Consider the following 22,088-nt stretch of genomic DNA (forward strand, 5'->3'; position numbering starts at 1 on the left):
TGCCCACCCCTTCCCTTGTTTACACTAGGGGTCTAAGGGTATGTGCGGACGTTCAGGATTTGAAGCAAAAATTTCCTGAGTGTTTCTGAATCTCCTTGGCAGGAAAAACGCTGGGTATCTTTGATGCGTTTTTGATGCATTTTTTATGTGGTTTTTAAAGCGTTTTTGTACATCAATGAAAGCTTTATGGAGCTAAATAAAGTTTTTTGGTGGGACATTGCATAACCCCCTAGTGACCAATAGATGTCTTTTTACTGACTTGAGATATAATTGACTAGCGTTCCCCGACAGGTGACAATCCTGTAGCTGTCAGCTGTACATTATAGCTGACAACTTGCTGCATCAGCCACGATTAGTGCTGGCACCGACCATGCACGTTTAACCCCTTAGATTCTGCTGTCAATAGTAACTACAGAATCTAAATAGTTAACAGCGTGTGGCGGCTCCCTCTATAACCTCATCGGCACTTTGAGATCTTGATTGTGTGGTCCTGATGTTTGCCATGGCAGTTCATGGCCAAATTCATGGCATTGCGAATGTTCCCAGGGTCAGGTGAGCATCAGCTGATCGCGGGCGTCACGACACTGCTCAGCTATTCGGTGATGTCAGCGCAGGTCCTGGAAGCACAGTATACTGTGGGGAGTGAACCCGGACAGGTGAGTATAGAGGTTTATTTTTAATTTTTTTATTCATTTTTTTACAGCGGGCACGCGGGCTGAGCAGAGAAGGCTACTGCGAGAGTGGCGGTCGGATGAGAGGAGATGTAGTCCTCCTCTCCCGACCCAGGTATCACCCGCAGTGCGTTTCTGGTGCGATTTTTCACCCATTGACTTTCATTGAAACGCACCATATCCGCAGGTATAGATATTATACCTGAGGGTTTGCTGCGTTTCAATGCAAGTCAATGGGTGCAAATTTGCATCGGAAATGCCCAAACAATGGTCATGCTGCGGTTTTTACTATAATGTGAATCCGGAATGGAGATTTCCGCATCATGTACACAGCACATTCGGATTCGCATTGCTATACCTGCAAGACCTATTAACAAGCACTTTCGCCGCATTTCCGCTGCGGGAGAACCACCACAAAAACGCATCAAAAACGCATCATGTGAACTTAACCGAACTCTGTGAGGATGCCGATCTGTTTGTACATATCAATTATTGTCACTAATTTCCTTATATAGCCTTAGGACTGTTTCATAATTCCCCTCACCGGCAATGTTTCTCCTAGAGCCTCTTCAGACTCCTCTTTTTTCATTTCCTAAAACAAGATTAATGCACATTCATTTATGTCTAATCTGTACATGAAGTATATCTAAATCATGAGATAATGTAGTGCATTGTTCACCATATGAGTACATATTGTCCAGCGACCAGCGCAAGCCACCAGTGCCAGGCCCGGCTTCCTGAAGGACCTTGCCTCCTGTGTAGTGTTGAGCCACCCCCGTAGTGTTCGAGTTCGGTTCGGTTCGTCGAACACCCGTGTGTTCGCCGAACTGTTCGTCGAACTGTTCGTCGAACACCTTCGAACACCGTTAAAACCAATGCCAGGCAAACAAAAACACATAGAAACACATAGAAAACACCTTCAAAGGTGTCCAAAAGCTGACAAACTGCTCAGAAGACACAACTAACACATGGAAAAGTGACAAGTACATATAGTCATGCGAAAAGAAAAGAGGTGGAGGAGTAAAAGGAGGGGGAGACACAGATATAGGCATGTCATGCCCTTCTAAAATCCAAAAAGTGAGAAGCCGACACGTTCAGTCCGCTCCTGCCCGTGCCACCTCCGTGTCGCCGGGTTTGTGCCAGAGCCGCGGTGAACCCTGACGGCCAGACCCCCTCTCCCAATACTGGTGCCTGTCCGCTGGTGGGTCGAGCGAGCCCCCCTGTGGTGGAGGCAGCTCTAAGCTTTTTAATTTAAATTGTCTCTCTAATTTGAATAAATACACTTTTAATCCATTTACAAGGATCTATTGGAGGACAAGTCTCATGCCAGCAGTCGCGTAATTCCAGCTCCAGTAGCATCCACTAAAGCTGCTGCAGTTGAAAAGCTTTTATAAGGATCGAGCTCGGCTGTCCACCGCAAGGCATCCTACTGCCAGTCCGAGCCCCTATGCCTTGGGGTGCCTCCTGATGCTCTTCACTGAGTATCCCGTGGTCCCGAAGCATTTCCTTTGAAAAAATGAAGTGTCCAAACTACAGGTGGTGTAGCTTGCTTAACAGCCGGGATAATCCGCTGACTAGCAGACCCTGCTACTAGGCACAAAGTATTTCCTGGGCTAGATGCAGTTAAAAATTTGTAATTAGATACTCTCGTTGGATGCTGAGAAAGCATTCCATAGAGTCTCCTGGCACGCCATATATGATTCTCTTAAAAAGCTTGGGGTAGGGGTCTAGGGGACCCTTTTATAGCCAAAATCACGGCCCTGTATCGCAATACGTCACCTAGGCTGAAGATAAATGGAACTGTAGCACCCTGAGGGCTCGATTGCTACAGAGGTATTGCACCTCACCCAGAGGTGTGATATCTCACTCTCAGGTAAGGATGGAGTGTGGATCAGGACCCGACACCTGCATGCATTACACCACATTGTCGTGGGGCAGGGCGACCAATATGCACCTGAGATGGGCACGACAGTCCCTGTCCCTGGCTGGAGGGAACACTGAGGAAGGGGAACCCTGTAGTGCAGGAGCAGGGAGGAAGCAGTTCCTGGGTGCATTGAGAAGGGAGTATAAAAGGTGGGCACCATCTTAGTTCAGTGCAGAGAAGTCTGAGCAGAAGTGGCAGGGAGCAGGGGCTCTGCATGAGCTCTGCTCCGGAGGCGGGCCTAGTAACAGAGGCCCAGGCCTGGAAGAGGGAGAAGGAAGGAAGAGGAGCGGAGAAGGCTCCAGGAACGAGGAACGAAGGGATCTCAGGGGTGCGGACGGGCGAGTCGCCACCGCACGCCCGAATCCACCTGCGTGGAGGGGTCAGGCCAAAGGGGTAGACCGGTCCCCGAAACTAGTGGAGGCAGGAAACGACCCTCAGCTAGAAGCAGGAGGCTGTGACATTTTTTGTGGCGCAGCCCCTCGCTACACCCGCTAGGAAGGCACCACATAGGGTCAGGGAAACTGGCGCCAAGTTTACCAAGAGGAGGCCCGAGGCAGCCGGACAGAAGTGTTGGTAAGAAAGGCCAGACAAAGGACAAACAAAGGGGGTCCTGAGAAGCACTCCAAAGTTATCTGGGAGTTGTCTGAGCCCCTCACCTGGTGAGCACAGTACGACGTGGGCAGCCGTTACCTGCAGACGTGGTCTGGATAATAAGAACTGTGAGTAAAGGCCCTGGACTGCATCACTGACTCCGTGTCATTACTGCTGCTGCCCTGCACCATCACCCCCATCCTCCGCATACACTGCCCTGAGGCTATACTCCTCCCGTGGGGACTTATGCTACGCTCTGCTGCACCCACAACACCAGCCTCAGCGGTCTGCCCTGGAGCGGCGGTTCACACTGACCGCAATCCACGGGTGGCATAGTCGGACATTTAAACATCAAAACCACATAAATAGTTCCGCCACTGGTTTGACCGCCCTGAGCCACGGAGACTACAACCACCAGCATCCACCAAAAAGGGTCCGGCTCCGGGTGTCCCAAGGCCCAGGGGGCACGTCAGAACATCAGAACATTTTCATCACCTTTCACAATCACCAATGGGACAAGGCAGGGATGTTCTCTGTCCCCTCTCTTATACATCCTAGTGACGGAGCACCTGCTCTCATCAATTCGCCATAACCCCAATATTAGGTGGATTGAGGTGGGAGGCACCGAGTACAAGTGCTCTCTATTTGCTGATGATGTCCTAGTATATATCACTCAATCACATATATCCATCCATGCTGTTATGGCTGAAATAGATCACTTTGTTACATGGTCAAATTTTAAAATCAATGCAGCGAAGTCTGAGGCCCTCGATGTCTCCCTCCCCAAATCCATATAGGATTCCATCCAGTCCAACTTTCCCTTTGCCTGGCCCTCACAGGGTATCAAATACTTAGGAATTCCTATTCATAGAGACCTCTCCCATCTATGTTATCTTAATTTTGGGCCCTTTATTGAACAACTCCATACAGACCACGGTTGGCAAGTTAGAACTGTAAGATTCACTACGTGAACCACTGGTGTTTTGTGGAAAAGCACATGTACACTGTGTTCCAAATTATTATGCAAAAAGTGTTTAGGAGTGATAAGGGAAGAATTTGTTTGTTTGTCAGTTAAACTCATTGATGGTGATGCGTGTCAGGGCTCTTTATATCACTGTAAGCAATTGCAGACTCCTGTGCTAATTAGTTTGGCAGGTGTGTCCAATGAAAGGCAAGACTACTTAAGAAGGCTGTCTCACATTATTAAGCAGCCTACATTTTCTGCCAAAATGGGAAAGAAAAAGGATGTGTCGGCTGCTGAGAAGCAACAAATTGTGGAGTGTTTAGGTCAAGGCATGACTACAATCAACATTGTGCGATGATCAGGATGAAGTGTCTTGGCAATCAAGAAGTATGTAGCTGATTCACAGTACACACGTGTGCGTGCTGATAAGGGCAAATTGAGGACTCTTTCCTACAGGCAATTACGTCAGGTTGAAAGAGCAGCGGCAAACAAGCCTTGTCATAGCAGCAGACAAGTTTTTGAAGCTGATAGTGCCTCTAACGTCCCCCCGAACAACAAGATGCAGGGTCCTTCAGAGGTTTGCAGCTGTGCATACGCCATCCTGTCGACCTCCTCTATCCACTTCACACAAGCAGAAACGGCTCCAGTGGGCCAAACATTACATGAAGACTGATTTCAAAACTGTTTTGTTCACGGATGAGTGCCGTGCAGCGCTCGATGGGCCAGATGGATGGAGTGGAGGATGGCTGGTTGATGGACACCCCACGCAAACACGGCTACAGCGCCAACAAGGAGGAGGTGGAGTAATGTTTTGGGCTGGAATCATGGGGAGAGAGATTGTCGGCCCCTTTAGGATCCCTGAAGGCGCTAAAGATGAACTCCATAATGTATGTGGATTTTCTCAAACAGCACTTCCTGCCATGGTTCAAGAAGAAGAACCGTGTATTTCACAGCAAGATCATTTTTCTGCATGATAATGCACCATCTCATGCTGCACATAAAACATCTGCATCTCTGGCTGATATGGGCATAAAAGGGGACAAACTTATGGTGTGACCCCCATGCTCCCCTGACCGCTACCCCATTCAGAACCTTTGGAGCATCATTAAAAGGAGTGTCTATGATGGCGGGAGGCAGTTCACATCTAAGCAACAGCTCTGGGAGGGTATTCTGTCCTCATGCAAAACAATTGAAGCAGAAACCATCCAAAACCTGACAAATTCAATGGACGAGAGAGTTCAGAAGCTCCTTTCGAACAAGGGGTCCTATGTGAAAATGTAACATCACCTAGAATAAAGTTTTGAGTTGAAAACTGTTTGATTTCAGTTTCTAACAACCTGCTAATGCTTATAATTTCAAAAATGACCATTTTTTTGGTCTTTATTAAAATGAAAAGGTTGATCGAAAAGTTTGGGGGATCTAAGAGTGTGGCAACCCAGTAGTCATGATTACTTCGACTTCTGACAATATGAGGGTCATGCTGCAGGTAGTGCAGCAAGAAGGCAATTATGTGTCTTGCGCATCTCGGAGCCCCAAAATTATTTTCCGGGCTAGATGCAGCTAAAAATTATTATTAATTTTAAATCTGGTGAAGCTTTAGTATAGATGGCCTAATAGGATCAGTGCTGCACACTGCTACAAAGCTCAAATTATTTTTCAGTCAAGATACAGATAAACATGATTAGTAATTTTAAATCTGGTGGAGCTTATTATAGATGGTCTAATAGAATCAGTGCTGCACACTGCTACAAAGCCCAAATTATTTTCCAGCCAAGATACAGATAAACATGATTAGTAATTTGAAAGCTTAAAACGGTTGGTAGGGTGATTTTAACCAATCATCAAGCTTTTACTCTCCCCAGGATGACACAGGGGTAGAAAAGTCGTTTCGGATCCATGATTTGTTCATCTTTATGAACGTGAGTCTGTCTACATTATCAGTGGAGAGCCGCGTGCGCTTATCTGTCAGCACACCAAAAGCAGCGCTGAACACACGTTCAGACAGAACGCTGGCTGCGGGGCATGACAAGATCTCCAAGGCGTAAGTGGCTAGCTCCGGCCATTTATCCAGATTGGAAGCCCAAAAAGAGCAAGGGTCCAGTGACACAGTCGAGGCTTCAATGTTTACTTGGAGATACTCCTGTACCATCGTCTCTAGGCGTTGACTATGTGTCAGACTTCTTGTCTCCTGTGGCCTTGCAAAGGATGGGCTAAAAAAGTGGTGAAATGATTCCGCAAAATTGATGTTACCAGCAGATACTGTGGTTCTGTTACGGTTTGAGTGCTGAACACTTGACGGTCCCACGGTTGGCAAGTTGGAACTGTGAGATTCACTACGTGCACCACTGGTATTTTGTGGAAAAGCACATGTAAGATTCTGCAACAGTCTCTGCTGATACTCCTGCATGCGTGCATCCCTTTCTATGGCAGGAATAATTTCTGCAAATTTACTTTTGTACCGGGGATCTAACAGTGTGGCAACCCAGTATTCAGGATTATTTCTAATTCTCACAATTCGAGGGTCATGTTGCAGGTAGTGCAGCAAGAAGGCACTCACGTGTGTTGCGCATCCAGAAGCACCAAGTCCCTGTTGTGTTGGTGGCGAGGTAACAATCATGCTTCCTTCCTCTGTCCTCTCCCCCCAACCTCGCACAACAGAAATGTGATCAAGGTCTCCCTCATCTGATGAGTCTTCCATCAGTTCGTCCTCCACTTCTTCCTGGGCTCCTGCACCTTCCTCACTAGTTTGGCTGCTACCATGCGCCCTGGTAAAACCATCTCCCCCACCCTCACATGCCTGCCGCCTTGGTGCTGCCGACCGTCTGGACCTTGCAGATGTTAGCCCTTCCGCATACAGCTCCTCCTCCTCTACTTCCTCCACCTCCTCTTGTGCCACCACCTGACTCCGAATTCTGTTTAACATGTGCTCCAGCATGTAAATCACCGGAATAGTCATGCTGATAATGGCATCGTCAGCACTAAACATCTTCGTCGCCATTTCAATACTGTGCAGAAGGGTGCATAGGTCCCTGATCTGAGACCACTCCTCCAGCGTGATTTGCCCCACCTCTGGATCTCGTTGGCCCAGGCTATATGTCAGAACGTATTGCACCAGGGCTTGTCGGTGCTGCCACAGTCGCTGCAACATGTGCAGAGTTGAATTCCACCGGGTAGGCACATCGCATTTTAGCCGGTGAAGTGGCAGGCCCAACGACTTCTGTAGAGATGTAAGTCGCTGAGCTGCGGGATGCGAACGGCGAAAGTGAGCACACAGCGACCGTGCCCTCTGCAGAAGGCCATCTAGTCTGGGATAGTGGGCTAAAATTTGCTGGACAACCAGGTTCAACACGTGAGCCATACAAGGCACGTGTGTGACATTGCCCCGGCGAAGGGCCGCACCCAGGTTTGCAGCATTGTCGCACACGGCCTTCCCTGGTGTCAGGTCCAGTGGAGACAACCATTCATGAAATTGGTTCTCCAGAGCTGACCACAACTCCTCAGCTGTGTGATTCACATTTCCCAGACATTTCAATGTAAAAACCGCCTGATGACGTTGAGCCCTACTGCCAGCATAGTAAGGAGGTGTGCAGGATCCCTTCTGCGCAGTTAGAAAGCTTGTGGCATGACCAGACAGGCTTTGGGTGCAGGTGGAAGACCGAGAGGAGGTTGAGGAGGCAGAAGCAGTGGAGGAACTTTGACATAAAGAGGATTGACGCACAACTCGTGGGGACGGCAAGACTTGGACAGCAGCCCCTTGTCCTGCTGTCACCATAGTTTCCCAGTGCCCAGTCAGCGACATGTAACGACCCTGTCCATGCCTACTCGTCCAAGTGTCTGTGGTGAAATGCACCCTGTCACACACAGAGTTTCTCAAAGAAGCGGTGATGTTGTGTGCGACATGCTGGTGGAGCGCAGGCACACCTTTCTTTGAGAAGTAGTGCCGACTGGGCATCTGGTACTGGGGCACTGCGACGGACATAAGGTCTCGAAAATCCTCTGTGTCCACCAGGCGGAAAGGCAGCATTTCTGTAGCCAAGAACTTGCAGATGGTGAAATTCAACCTCTTAGCTTTCTCATGGCTAGGAGGAAATGGTCTTTTACTTGTCCACATCTGAGGGACCGAGGGCTGGCTATTGTGCTTAGACGGGGTTGATAAGGGTGTCCCCGGCAAACTGCCGGTCTGTGAGGAAGATGCAGGCGGACATGTTAGGTTGCCTTGATCCAAAGGTGGTGCTATCGATGTCGGACAGCGCTCAACACCAGCTGGTGTTACCACCTCCAAAGAAAATGATGACCTGCCAATCACGCTGGCTGTTGCGGGTAAAGAGGTGGCAGGTCTGCGCCCCAAAACAGGTGTGACTGCTGTCCCCCCAGTCACAGAGGATGAAGAGGCCGCGGATGCACAAGATATGGCAGACGGTGGTTGGCCCGGCCGGCTAGGCCGCATTGTAGCACACTGAGCTTCCCACTGCAACTTATGCTTCATGTCCATGTGCCGGTTCATGCATGAAGTACTCAAACTATGTATTTTTTGGCCTCTACTTAGCTTTTGCTGACAAATGTTACAGATAACACGAGTTGGGTCATCTTTATCGATCTGAAAAAATGCCCAGGCTATGCAAGGCTTAGCACCCATGCGACCTGAAGAGCCACCACGACTTGTGGTGAGAGGCAGAGTTGTGTTTGAGGATGCAGTTGTTGACATGCTTCCAGTACTACGTCTCTGTCCAGGAAGGCGCAACCTGACCTCGTCGTCACTAGCATCTTCCTCCACCTCCTCTGCTGACCTCATCTCTTGGCTGACTGTGGGTTGACAGCAAGTGGGATCTCCAACCTCATCATCAACACCCTGTGCGTTATCACACCCGTCGTCCTCAGAGCCAACCTGTTCCTGCCCTGACAAAAAACTAAAGTTGTCGCTCCAATCAGGTATTTGAGTCTTATCATCGTCTTCCTCATTGTCTCCACCAACAGGAGTTACAGTTTGGGAATGAGGGTCTACATTATGGTCAGAACCTTCTGCGTCTGGTCCTGGATCCGACTCATAAAGATTCTGGGCATCAGTGCAGATCATTTCCTCGTCTGGATTCACAGAAGCGCTGGAGTCGACCTCTGATTCCCAGTCTATAGTATGAGTAAAAAGCTCTGCAGACTCAACCATCTGTTCTACCTTATACTCAGACGGGCAGCTGGAGATTTGGGAGCTGTGAGGAAGCAAGTGCGATTGGGTTGACACCTTTGAGGACTGGAGTATTTGTGATGTTGAAGTTGATGTGGAGGAGAGCCCACTTAAAGGAGCACTTGATATCCATTGAAGCACCTGCTGTTTTTGTGCCTCATCTGGAATTTGTAGCGATTGGCGTGGCCGTAAGAAAGGGATCTTATCACATTGTCCGCTAAAAGAAGTAGACATTTTAGTTTGGCTGAAGATGGTCTTTCTTCTGCAGATGTTACTGTTGCTTTAACACCTACCCCACGGACACAACCTTTTTTCCCCTTCCCAACACGCCTATTCCCCTTTCCACCAGCAGCAGGCCTTTTTCCACTCATTTTGGTGGTTAACTAATTAACAACTCTGGAGTTGTTTGCACAAAAAAACAATGGATGGGAACCGAGCAGAGCTGAGTGGCCAAACTGTGGTATTAGGCCAAAACTATTGGCTGGGTTAGATGCAGAAAAAAATTATATTCAATTTGCAACCTGATGGAGGTCAGTATAGATGGACTAATAGAGAAAGTCCCACACACTGCTAGAAGGCCAAATATTTTTTGAGAGCTAGATGCAGATAAAAATTATTTTTAATTTGCAACCTGATGGAGGTCAGTATAGATGGACTAATAGAGAAAGTCCCACACACTGCTAGAAGGCCAAATATTTTTTCAGAGCTAGATGCAGATAAAAATTATTTCTAATTTGCAACCTGATGGAGGTCAGTATAGATGGACTAATAGAGAAAGTCCCACACACTGCTAGAAGGCCAAATATTTTTTCAGAGGTAGATGCAGAAAAAAATATATTCAGTTTGCAACCTGATGGAGGTCTGTATAGATGGATTAATAGAACAAGTCCCACACACAGCTAGAAGCCCAATATTTTTTCAGAGGTAGATGCAGAAAAAAATATTTTCAGTTTGCAACCTGATGGAGGTCAGTATAGATGGACTAATACAACAAGTCCCACACACAGCTAGAAGCCCAATATTTTTCCAGAGGTAGTTGCAGAAAAAAATATATTCAGTTTGCAACCTGATGGAGGTCAGTATAGATGGACTGATACAACAAGTCCCACACACAGCTAGAAGCCCAATTTTTTTTCAGAGGTAGATGCAGAAAAAAATATATTCAGTTTGCAACCTGATGGAGGTCTGTATAGATGGGTTAATAGAACAAGTCCCACACACAGCTAGAAGCCCAATATTTTTTCAGAGGTAGATGCAGAAAAAAATATATTCAGTTTGCAACCTGATGGAGGTCAGTATAGATGGACTAATACAACAAGTCCCACACACAGCTAGAAGCCCAATATTTTTTCAGAGGTAGATGCAGAAAAAAATATATTCAGTTTGCAACCTGATGGAGGTCTGTATAGATGGACTAATACAACAAGTCCCACACACAGCTAGAAGCCCAATATTTTTTCAGAGGTAGATGCAGAAAAAAATATATTCAGTTTGCAACCTGATGGAGGTCTGTATAGATGGATTAATAGAACAAGTCCCACACACAGCTAGAAGCCCAATATTTTTTCAGAGGTAGATGAAGAAAAAAATATATGCAGTTTGCAACCTGATGGAGGTCAGTATAGATGGACTAATACAACAAGTCCCACACACAGCTAGAAGCCCAATATTTTTTCAGAGCTAGATGCAGAAAAAAATTATATTCAATTTGCAACCTGATGGAGGTCAGTATAGATGGACTAATAGAATGATGCTATGCCCAAAAGATTTTACTTCACTAGGTGCAGTAAAAAAATTGGTATTCTATACACAGGTGGTATATCTTGCAACACAGATAGGCTACTCCACTGACTAACACACTCTGCAATAGGCCAAAAAGGATTAGCTTTGCTAGATTCAGCCAAATGCTGTGAAAAAAACTTGCACAGCACTGGCACAGACCTGCCTGGCAAAAACTGATAGGAACTGATGTAACCTAGTCCTGAAAAGGACTCCAATTACAATTAGTCTTTACTCCCACAATCTATCTATTTAAGAGCACAGACCTGCCTGATAAAAGTCGTAGGAAATGCTGTAACCTAGTCCTTAAAAGGACTGCAATCACAACTATTCCCTACTCCCAAGCTATCTGTAGATTTGTGCGAAAATTGGCTTGAAATTAACTAGAGATGAGCGTTGTTCTACTCGAACTGTTCGCCAATCTCAAATTCGAGCTGTTTTGGGCGGTGTTCCAGCCGTTCGGCGAACACGAACAATTTGAGAAAAATTCGGCTGTTCGAGGTTATGTTCGATAACTGTTCGTGCACCAAAATCATAACTGGATTTTCTCTGTAATGATGAAAATTAATGTTAATACGCAGTTTGAGTGTACAGCGGGGTGGGGGGAGGGGCAGGGGATGGATCTCTGTAGGAACAATGAAGATCTCCATTTTTTTTTCTCTTTCCCGCATTTACAGTGGGGAGGTGCAATCTGTCAGCCTATCAGCAGCGCACACACGGAGCGAAGTTCTTTTTTTCACACAAGCAAGGGCATGTGTCATTGGCAGTGTATGTCACATGTCCTTGCCCTATAAGACCAAGCCATTTTCCCCGTCGCCACCATTTTCTCACTGCTGCAGCTGCGTGTTAGACGGCACCGCTGTTGCTGTGTGAGCTATACCTTGTTAATTTCAAGCCAATTTTCGCACAAATATACAGATAGCTTGGGAGTAGGGAATAGTTGTGATTGCAGTCCTTTTAAGGACTAGGTTACAGCATTTCCTACGACTTTTATCAGGCAGGTCTGTGCTCTTAAATAGATAGGTTGTGGGAGTAAAGACTAATTGTAATTGGAGTCCTTTTCAGGACTAGCTTACATCAGTTCCTATCAGTTTTTGCCAGGCAGGTCTGTGCCAGTGCTGTGCAAGTTTTTTTCACAGCATTTGGCTGAATCTAGCAAAGCTAATCCTTTTTGGCCTATTGCAGAGTGTGTTAGTCAGTGGAGTAGCCTATCTGTGTTGCAAGATATACCACCTGTGTATAGAATACCAATTTTTTTACTGCACCTAGTGAAGTAAAATCTTTTGGGCATAGCATCATTCTATTAGTCCATCTATACTGACCTCCATCAGGTTGCAAACTGAATCTAATTTTTTTTTGCATCTAGCTCTGAAAAAATATTTGGCCTTCTAGCAGTGTGTCGGACTTTCTCTATTAGTCCATCTATACTGACCTCCATCAGGTTGCAAATTCAAAATAATTTTTATCTGCATCTACAGTACCTCTGAAAAAATATTTGGGCTTCTAGCTGTGTGTGGGACTTGTTGTATTAGTCCATCTATACTGACCTCCATCAGGTTGCAAACTGAATATATTTTTTTCTGCATCTACCTCTGAAAAAATATTGGGCTTCTATCTGTGTGTGGGTCTTGTTCTATTAATCCATCTATACAGACCTCCATCAGGTTGCAAACTGAATATAATTTTTTTCTGCATCTAGCTCTGAAAAAATATTTGGCCTTCTAGCAGTGTGTCGGACTTTCTCTATTAGTCCATCTATACTGACCTTCATCAGGTTGCAAAATCAAAATAATTTTTATCTGCATCTACAGTACCTCTGAAAAAATATTTGGGCTTCTAGCTGTGTGTGGGACTTGTTGTATTAGTCCATCTATACTGACCTCCATCAGGTTGCAAACTGAATATATTTTTTTCTGCATCTACCTCTGAAAAAATATTGGGCTTCTAGCTGTGTGTGGGACTTGTTGTATTAGTCCATCTATACTGACCTCCATCAGGTTGCAAACTGAAAATATTTTTTTCTGCATCTACCTCTGAAAAAATATTGGGCTTCTAGCTGTGTGTGGGACTTGTTGTATTAGTCCATCTATACGGACCTCCATCAGGTTGCAAACGGAATATAATTTTTTTCTGCATCTAGCTCTGAAAAAATATTTGGCCTTCTAGTAGTGTGTCGGACTTTCTCTATTAGTCCATCTATACTGACCTCCATCAGGTTGCAAATTCAAAATAATTTTTATCTGCATCTACAGTACCTCTGAAAAAATATTTGGGCTTCTAGCTGTGTGTGGGACTTGTTGTATTAGTCCATCTATACTGACCTCCATCAGGTTGCAAACTGAATATATTTTTTTCTGCATCTACCTCTGAAAAAATATTGGGCTTCTAGCTGTGTGTGGGTCTTGTTCTATTAATCCATCTATACAGACCTCCATCAGGTTGCAAACTGAATATAATTTTTTTCTGCATCTAGCTCTGAAAAAATATTTGGCCTTCTAGCAGTGTGTCGGACTTTCTCTATTAGTCCATCTATACTGACCTCCATCAGGTTGCAAATTCAAAATAATTTTTATCTGCATCTACAGTACCTCTGAAAAAATATTTGGGCTTCTAGCTGTGTGTGGGACTTGTTGTATTAGTCCATCTATACTGACCTCCATCAGGTTGCAAACTGAATATATTTTTTTCTGCATCTACCTCTGAAAAAATATTGGGCTTCTAGCTGTGTGTGGGACTTGTTGTATTAGTCCATCTATACTGACCTCCATCAGGTTGCAAACTGAATATATTTTTTTCTGCATCTTCCTCTGAAAAAATATTGGGCTTCTAGCTGTGTGTGGGACTTGTTGTATTAGTCCATCTATACTGACCTCCATCAGGTTGCAAACTGAATATATTTTTTTCTGCATCTACCTCTGAAAAAATATTGGGCTTCTAGCTGTGTGTGGGACTTGTTGTATTAGTCCATCCATACTGACCTCCATCAGGTTGCAAATTGAATATAATTTTTTTCTGCATCTAACCCAGCCAATAGTTTTGGCCTAATACCACAGTTTGGCCACTCAGCTCTGCTCGGTTACCATCCATTGTTTTTTTGTGCAAACAACTCCAGAGTTGTGAATTAGTTAACCACCAAAATGAGTGGAAAAAGGCCTGCTGCTGGTGGAAAGGGGAATAGGCATGTTGGGAAGGGGAAAAAAGGTTGTGTCCGTGGGGTAGGTGTTAAAGCAACAGTAACATCTGCAGAAGAAAGACCATCTTCCAGCCAAACTGAAATGTCTACTTCTTTTAGCGGACAATGTGATAAGATCCCTTTCTTACGGCCACGCCAATCGCTACAAATTCCAGATGAGGCACAAAAACAGCAGGTGCTTCAACGGATATCAAGTGCTCCTTTAAGTGGGCTCTCCTCCACATCAACTTCAACATCACAAATACTCCAGTCCTCAAAGGTGTCACCCAAATCGCACTTGCTTCCTCACAGCTCCCAAATCTCCAGCTGCCCGTCTGAGTATGAGGTAGAACAGATGGTTGAGTCTGCAGAGCTGTTTACTCATACTATAGCCTGGGAATCAGAGGTCGACTCCAGCGCTTCTGTGAATCCAGACGAGGAAATGATCTGCACTGATGCCCAGAATCTTTATGAGTCGGATCCAGGACCAGACGCAGAAGGTTCTGACCATAATGTAGACCCTCATTCCCAAACTGTAACTCCTGTTGGTGGAGACAATGAGGAAGACGATGATAAGACTCAAATACCTGATTGGAGCGACAACTTTAGTTTTTTGTCAGGGCAGGAACAGGTTGGCTCTGAGGACGACGGGTGTGATAACACACAGGGTGATGATGATGAGGTTGGAGATCCCACTTACTGTCAACCCACAGTCAGCCAAGAGATGAGGTCAGCAGAGGAGGTGGAGGAAGATGCTAGTGACGACGAGGTCAGGTTGCGCCTTCCTGGACAGAGACGTAGTACTGGAAGCACGTCAACAACTGGATCCTCAAACACAACTCTGCCTCTCACCACAAGTCGTGGTGGCTCTTCAGGTCGCATGGGTGCTAAGCCTTGCATAGCCTGGGAATCTTTTCAGATCGATAAAGATGACCCAACTCGTGTTATCTGTAACATTTGTCAGCAAAAGCTAAGTAGAGGCCAAAAAATACATAGTTTGAGTATTTCATGCATGAACCGGCACATGGACATGAAGCATAAGTTGCAGTGGGAAGCTCAGTGTGCTACAATGTGGCCTAGCCGGCCGGGCCAACCGCCGTCTGCCATATCTTGTGCATCCGCGGCCTCTTCATCCTCTGTGACTGGGGGGACAGCAGTCACACCTGTTTTGGGGCGCAGACCTGCCACCTCTTTACCCGCAACAGCCAGCGTGATTGGCAGGTCATCATTTTCTTTGGAGGTGGTAACACCAGCTGGTGTTGAGCGCTGTCCGACATCGATAGCACCACCTTTGGATCAAGGCAACCTAACATGTCCGCCTGCATCTTCCTCACAGACCGGCAGTTTGCCGGGGACACCCTTATCAACCCCGTCTAAGCACAATAGCCAGCCCTCGGTCCCTCAGATGTGGACAAGTAAAAGACCATTTCCTCCTAGCCATGAGAAAGCTAAGAGGTTGAATTTCACCATCTGCAAGCTCTTGGCTACAGAAATGCTGCCTTTCCGCCTGGTGGACACAGAGGATTTTCGAGACCTTATGTCCGTCGCAGTGCCCCAGTACCAGATGCCCAGTCGGCACTACTTCTCAAAGAAAGGTGTGCCTGCGCTCCACCAGCATGTCGCACACAACATCACCGCTTCTTTGAGAAACTCTGTGTGTGACAGGGTGCATTTCACCACAGACACTTGGACGAGTAGGCATGGACAGGGGCGATACATGTCGCTGACTGGGCACTGGGTAACTATGGTGACAGCAGGACAAGGGGCTGCTGTCCAAGTCTTGCCGTCCCCACGAGTTGTGCGTCAATCCTCTTTATGTCAAAGTTCCTCCACTGCTTCTGCCTCCTCAACCTCCTCTCGGTCTTCCACCTGCACCCAAAGCCTGTCTGGTCATGCCACAAGCTTTCTAACTGCGCAGAAGGGATCCTGCACACCTCCTTACTATGCTGGCAGTAGGGCTCAACGTCATCAGGCGGTTTTTACTTTGAAATGTCTGGGAAATGTGAGTCACACAGCTGAGGAGTTGTGGTCAGCTCTGGAGAACCAATTTCATGAATGGTTGTCTCCACTGGACCTGAAATCAGGGAAGGCCGTGTGCGACAATGCTGCAAACCTGGGTGCGGCCCTTCGCCGGGGCAATGTCACACACGTGCCTTGTATGGCTCACTTGTTGAACCTGGTTGTCCAGCAATTTTTAGCCCACTATCCCAGACTAGATGGCCTTCTGCAGAGGGCACGGTCGCTGTGTGCTCACTTCCGCCGTTCGCATCCCGCAGCTCAGCGACTTACATCTCTACAGAAGTCGTTGGGCCTGCCACTTCACCGGCTAAAATGCGATGTGCCTACCCGGTGGAATTCAACTCTGCACATGTTGCAGCGACTGTGGCAGCACCGACAAGCCCTGGTGCAATACGTTCTGACGTATAGCCTGGGCCAACGAGATTCAGAGGTGGGGCAAATCACGCTGGAGGAGTGGTCTCAGATCCGGGACCTATGCACCCTTCTGCACAGTTTTGAAATGGCGACGAAGATGTTTAGTGCTGACGATGCCATTATCAGCATGACTATTCCGGTGATTTACATGCTGGAGCACATGTTAAACAGAATTCGGAGTCAGGTGGTGGCACAAGAGGAGGTGGAGGAAGTAGAGGAGGAGGAGTTGTATGCGGAAGGGCTAACATCTGCAAGGTCCAGACGGTCGGCAGCACCAAGGCGGCAGGCATGTGAGGGTGGGGGAGATGGTTTTACCAGGGCGCATGGTAGCAGCCAAACTAGTGAGGAAGGTGCAGGAGCCCAGGAAGAAGTGGAGGACGAACTGATGGAAGACTCATCAGATGAGGGAGACCTTGATCACATTTCTGTTGTGCGAGGTTGGGGGGAGAGGACAGAGGAAGGAAGCGTGATTGTTACCTCGCCACCAACACAACAGGGACTTGGTGCTCCTGGATGCGCAACCACATGAGTGCCTTCTTGCTGCACTACCTGCAACATGACCCTCGAATTGTGAGAATTAGAAATAATCCTGACTACTGGGTTGCCACACTGTTAGATCCCCGGTACAAAAGTAAATTTGCAGAAATTATTCCTGCCATAGAAAGGGATGCACGCATGCAGGAGTATCAGCAGAGACTGTTGCAGAATCTTACATGTGCTTTTCCACAAAATACCAGTGATGCACGTAGTGAATCTCACAGTTCCAACTTGCCAACCGTGGGACCGTCAAGTGTTCAGCACTCAAACCGTAACAGAACCACAGTATCTGCTGGTAACATCAATTTTGCGGGATCATTTCACCACTTTTTTAGCCCATCCTTTGCAAGGCCACAGGAGACAAGAAGTCTGACACATAGTCAACGCCTAGAGACGATGGTACAGGAGTATCTCCAAGTAAATATTGAAGCCACGACTGTGTCACTGGACCCTTGCTCTTTTTGGGCTTCCAATCTGGATAATTGGCCAGAGCTAGCCACTTACGCCTTGGAGATCTTGTCATGCCCCGCAGCCAGCGTTCTGTCTGAACGTGTGTTCAGCGCTGCTGGTGGTGTGCTGACAGATAAGCGCACGCGGCTCTCCACTGATAATGTAGACAGACTCACGTTCATAAAGATGAACAAATCATGGATCCGAAACGACTTTTCTACCCCTGTGTCATCCTGGGGAGAGTAAAAGCTTGATGATTGGTTAAAATCACCCTACCAACCGTTTTAAGCTTTCAAATTACTAATCATGTTTATCTGTATCTTGACTGGAAAATAATTTGGGCTTTGTAGCAGTGTGCAGCACTGATCCTATTAGGCCATCTATAATAAGCTCCACCAGATTTAAAATTAAAAATAATTTTTAGCTGCATCTAGCCCGGAAAATAATTTTGGGGCTCCGAGATGCGCAAGACACATAAGTGCCTTCTTGCTGCACTACCTGCAACATGACCCTCATATTGTCAGAATTCGAAGTAATCATGACTACTGGGTTGCCACACTCTTAGATCCCCCAAACTTTTCGATCAACCTTTTCATTTTAATAAAGACCAAAAAAATGGTCATTTTTGAAATTATAAGCATTAGCAGGTTGTTAGAAACTGAAATCAAACAGTTTTCAACTCAAAACTTTATTCTAGGTGATGTTACATTTTCACATAGGACCCCTTGTTCGAAAGGAGCTTCTGAACTCTCTCGTCCATTGAATTTGTCAGGTTTTGGATGGTTTCTGCTTCAATTGTTTTGCATGAGGACAGAATACCCTCCCAGAGCTGTTGCTTAGATGTGAACTGCCTCCCGCCATCATAGACACTCCTTTTAATGATGCTCCAAAGGTTCTGAATGAGGTAGAGGTCAGGGGAGCATGGGGGTCACACCATAAGTTTGTCCCCTTTTATGCCCATATCAGCCAGAGATGCAGATGTTTTATGTGCAGCATGAGATGGTGCATTATCATGCAGAAAAATGATCTTGCTGTGAAATACACGGTTCTTCTTCTTGAACCATGGCAGGAAGTGCTGTTTGAGAAAATCCACATACATTATGGAGTTCATCTTTAGCGCCTTCAGGGATCCTAAAGGGGCCGACAATCTCTCTCCCCATGATTCCAGCCCAAAACATTACTCCACCTCCTCCATGTTGGCGCTGTAGCCGTGTTTGCGTGGGGTGTCCATCAACCAGCCATCCTCCACTCCATCCATCTGGACCATCGAGCGCTGCACGGCACTCATCCGTGAACAAAACAGTTTTGAAATCAGTCTTCATGTAATGTTTGGCCCACTGGAGCCGTTTCTGCTTGTGTGAAGTGGATAGAGGAGGTCGACAGGATGGCGTATGCACAGCTGCAAACCTCTGAAGGACCCTGCATCTTGTTGTTCGGGGGACGTTGGAGGCACCAGCAGCTTCAAAAACTTGTCTGCTGCTATGACAAGGCTTTCTTGCCGCTGCTCTTTTAACCTGACGTAATTGCCTGTAGGAAAGAGTCCTCAATTTTCCCTTATCAGCACGCACACGTGTGTACTGTGAATCAGCTACATACTTCTTGATTGCCAAGACACTTCATCCTGATCATCGCACAATGTTGATTGTAGTCATGCCTTGACCTAAACACTCCACAATTTGTTGCTTCTCAGCAGCCGACACATCCTTTTTCTTTCCCATTTTGGCAGAAAATGTAGGCTGCTTAATAATGTGAGAGAGACTTCTTAAGTAGTCTTGCCTTTCATTGGACACACCTGACAAACTAATTAGCACAGGTGTCTGCAATTGCTTACCGTGATATAAAGAGCCCTGACACACATCACCATCAATGAGTTTAACTGACAAACAAACAAATTCTTCCCTTATCACTCCTAAACACTTTTTGCATAATAATTTGGAACGCAGTGTACATGTGCTTTTCCACAAAACACCAGTGGTTCACGTAGTGAATCTTACAGTTCTAACTTGCCAACCGTGGTCTGTATGGAATTGTTCAATAAAGGGCCCAAAATTAAGATAACATAGATGGGAGAGGTCTCTATGAATAGGAATTCCTAAGTATTTGATACCCTGTGAGGGCCAGGCAAAGGGAAAGTTGGACTGGATGGAATCCTATATGGATTTGGGGAGGGAGACATCGAAGGCCTCAGACTTCGCTGCATTGATTTTAAAATTTTACCATGTAACAAAGTGATCTATTTCAGCCATAACAGCAGGGATGGATATATGTGATTGAGTGATATATACTAGGACATCATCAGCAAATAGAGAGCACTTGTACTCGGTGCCTCCCACCTCAATCCACCTAATATTGGGGTTATGGCGAATTGATGAGAGCAGGTGCTCCGTCACTAGGATGTATAAGAGAGGGGACAGAGGACATCCCTGCCTTGTCCCATTGGTGACTGTGAAAGGTGATGAAAATGTTCTGACGCACCCCCTGGGCCTTGGGACACCCGGAGCCGGACCCTTTTTGGTGGATGCTGGTGGTTGTAGTCTTCGTGACGGCGACCCGGTTCCGTGGCTCAGGGCGGTCAAACCAGTGGCGGAACTATTTATGTGGTTTTGATGTTTAAATGTCCGACTACGCCACACGTGGATTGTGGTCAGAGTGAACCGCCGCTACAGGGCAGACCGCTGAGGCTGGTGTTGTGGGTGCAGCAGAGCGTAGCATAACTCCCCACGGAGGAGTATAGCCTCAGGGCAGTGTATGCGGAGGATGGGGGTGATGGTGCAGGGCAGCAGCTGTAACGAGACGGAGTCAGTGATGCAGTCCAGGGCCTTTACTCACAGTTCTTATTATCCAGACCACGTCTGCAGGTAACGGCTGCCCATGTCGTACTGTGCTCACCAGGTGAGGGGCTCAGACAACTCCCAGATAACTTTGGAGCACTTCACAGGACCCCCTTTGTGTGTCCTTTGTCTGGCCTTTCTTACCAACACTTCTGTCCGGCTGCCTCGGGCCTCCTCTTGGTAAACTTGGCGCCAGTTTCCCTGACCCTATGTGGTGCCTTCCTAGCGGGTGTAGCGAGGGGCTGCGCCACATAAAATTTCAGAGCCTCCGGTTTCTAGCTGAGGGTCGTTTCCTGCCTCCATTAGTTCGGGGACCGGTCTGCCCCTTTGGCCTGACCCCTCCACGCAGGTGGATTCGGGCGTGCTGTGGCGACTCGCCCGTCCGCACCCCTGGGATCCCTTCATTCCTCGTTCCTGGAGCCTTCTCCGCTCCTCTTCCTTCCTTCTCCCTCTTCCAGGCCTGGGCCTCTGTTACTAGGCCCGCCTCCGGAGCAGAGCTCATGCAGAGCCCCTGCTCCCTGCCACTTCTGCTCAGACTTCTCTGCACTGAACTAAGATGGTGCCCACCTTTTACACTCCCTTCTCAATGCACCCAGGAACTGTTTCCTCCCTGCTCCTGCACTACAGGGTTCCCCTTCCTCAGTGTTCCCTCCCCCCACTCCAGCCAGGGACAGGGACTGTCGTGCCCATCTCAGGGGCATATTGGTCGCCCTGCCCCACGGCAATGTGGTGTAATGCATGCAGGTGTCGGGTCCTGATCCACACTCCATCCTTACCTGAGAGTGAGATATCACACCTCTGGGTGAGGTGCAATACGTCTGTAGCAACCGAGCCCTCAGGGTGCTACAGTTCCATTTATCTTCAGCCTAGGTGACGTATTGCGATACAGGGCCGTGATTTTGGCTATAAAAGGGTCCCCTAGACCCCTACCCCAAGCTTTTTAAGAGAATCATATATGGCGTGCCAGGAGACTCTATGGAATGCTTTCTCAGCATCCAACGAGAGTATCTAATTACAAATTTTTAACTGCATCTAGCCCAGGAAATACTTTGTGCCTAGTAGCAGTGTCTGCTAGTCAGTGGATTATCCCGGCTGTTAAGCAAGCTACACCACCTGTAGTTTAGACACTTAATTTTTTCAAAGGAAATGCTTCGGGACCATGGGATACTTAGTGAAGAGCATCAGGAGGCACCCCAAGGCATAGGGGCTGGGACTGGCAGTAGGATGCCTTGCGGTGGACAGCCGAGCTCGATCCTTATAAAAACCTTTTAACTGCAGCAGCTTTAGTGGACGCTACTGGAGCTGGAATTACCGCGGCTGCTGGCATGAGACTTGCCCTCCAATAGATCCTTGTAAATGGATTTAAAGTGTATTCATTCAAATTAGAGAGACAATTTAAATTAAAAAGCTTAGAGCTGCCTCCACCACAGGGGGGCTCGCTCGACCCACCAGCGGACAGGCACCAGTATTGGGAGAGGGGGGCTGGCCGTCAGGGTTCACCGCGGCTCTGGCACAAACCCGGCGACACGGAGGTGGCACGGGCAGGAGCGGACTGGC

At 47.2% G+C, this 22,088-nt stretch overlaps 1 protein-coding gene across 1 annotated transcript in view; it reads right to left on the reverse strand.

The window, feature by feature from the left end:
• Positions 1-1,188: 1,188 nt before the first annotated feature.
• LOC141247733 (uncharacterized) overlaps positions 1,189-22,088 on the reverse strand; it is a 56,102-nt gene continuing 35,202 nt past the window's right edge. Inside the window, exon 3 of the mRNA XM_073669256.1 lies at positions 1,189-1,263. Within this exon, the coding sequence (XP_073525357.1) occupies positions 1,189-1,263 (75 nt within the window). The remainder of the gene's footprint in view (positions 1,264-22,088) is intronic.

The sequence above is a fragment of the Phyllobates terribilis genome, unplaced genomic scaffold, assembly GCF_046119375.1.
Source record: "Phyllobates terribilis strain yellow unplaced genomic scaffold, ASM4611937v1 Scaffold_2__4_contigs__length_985480577, whole genome shotgun sequence".
In the NCBI taxonomy this organism is placed as follows: domain Eukaryota; kingdom Metazoa; phylum Chordata; class Amphibia; order Anura; family Dendrobatidae; genus Phyllobates; species Phyllobates terribilis.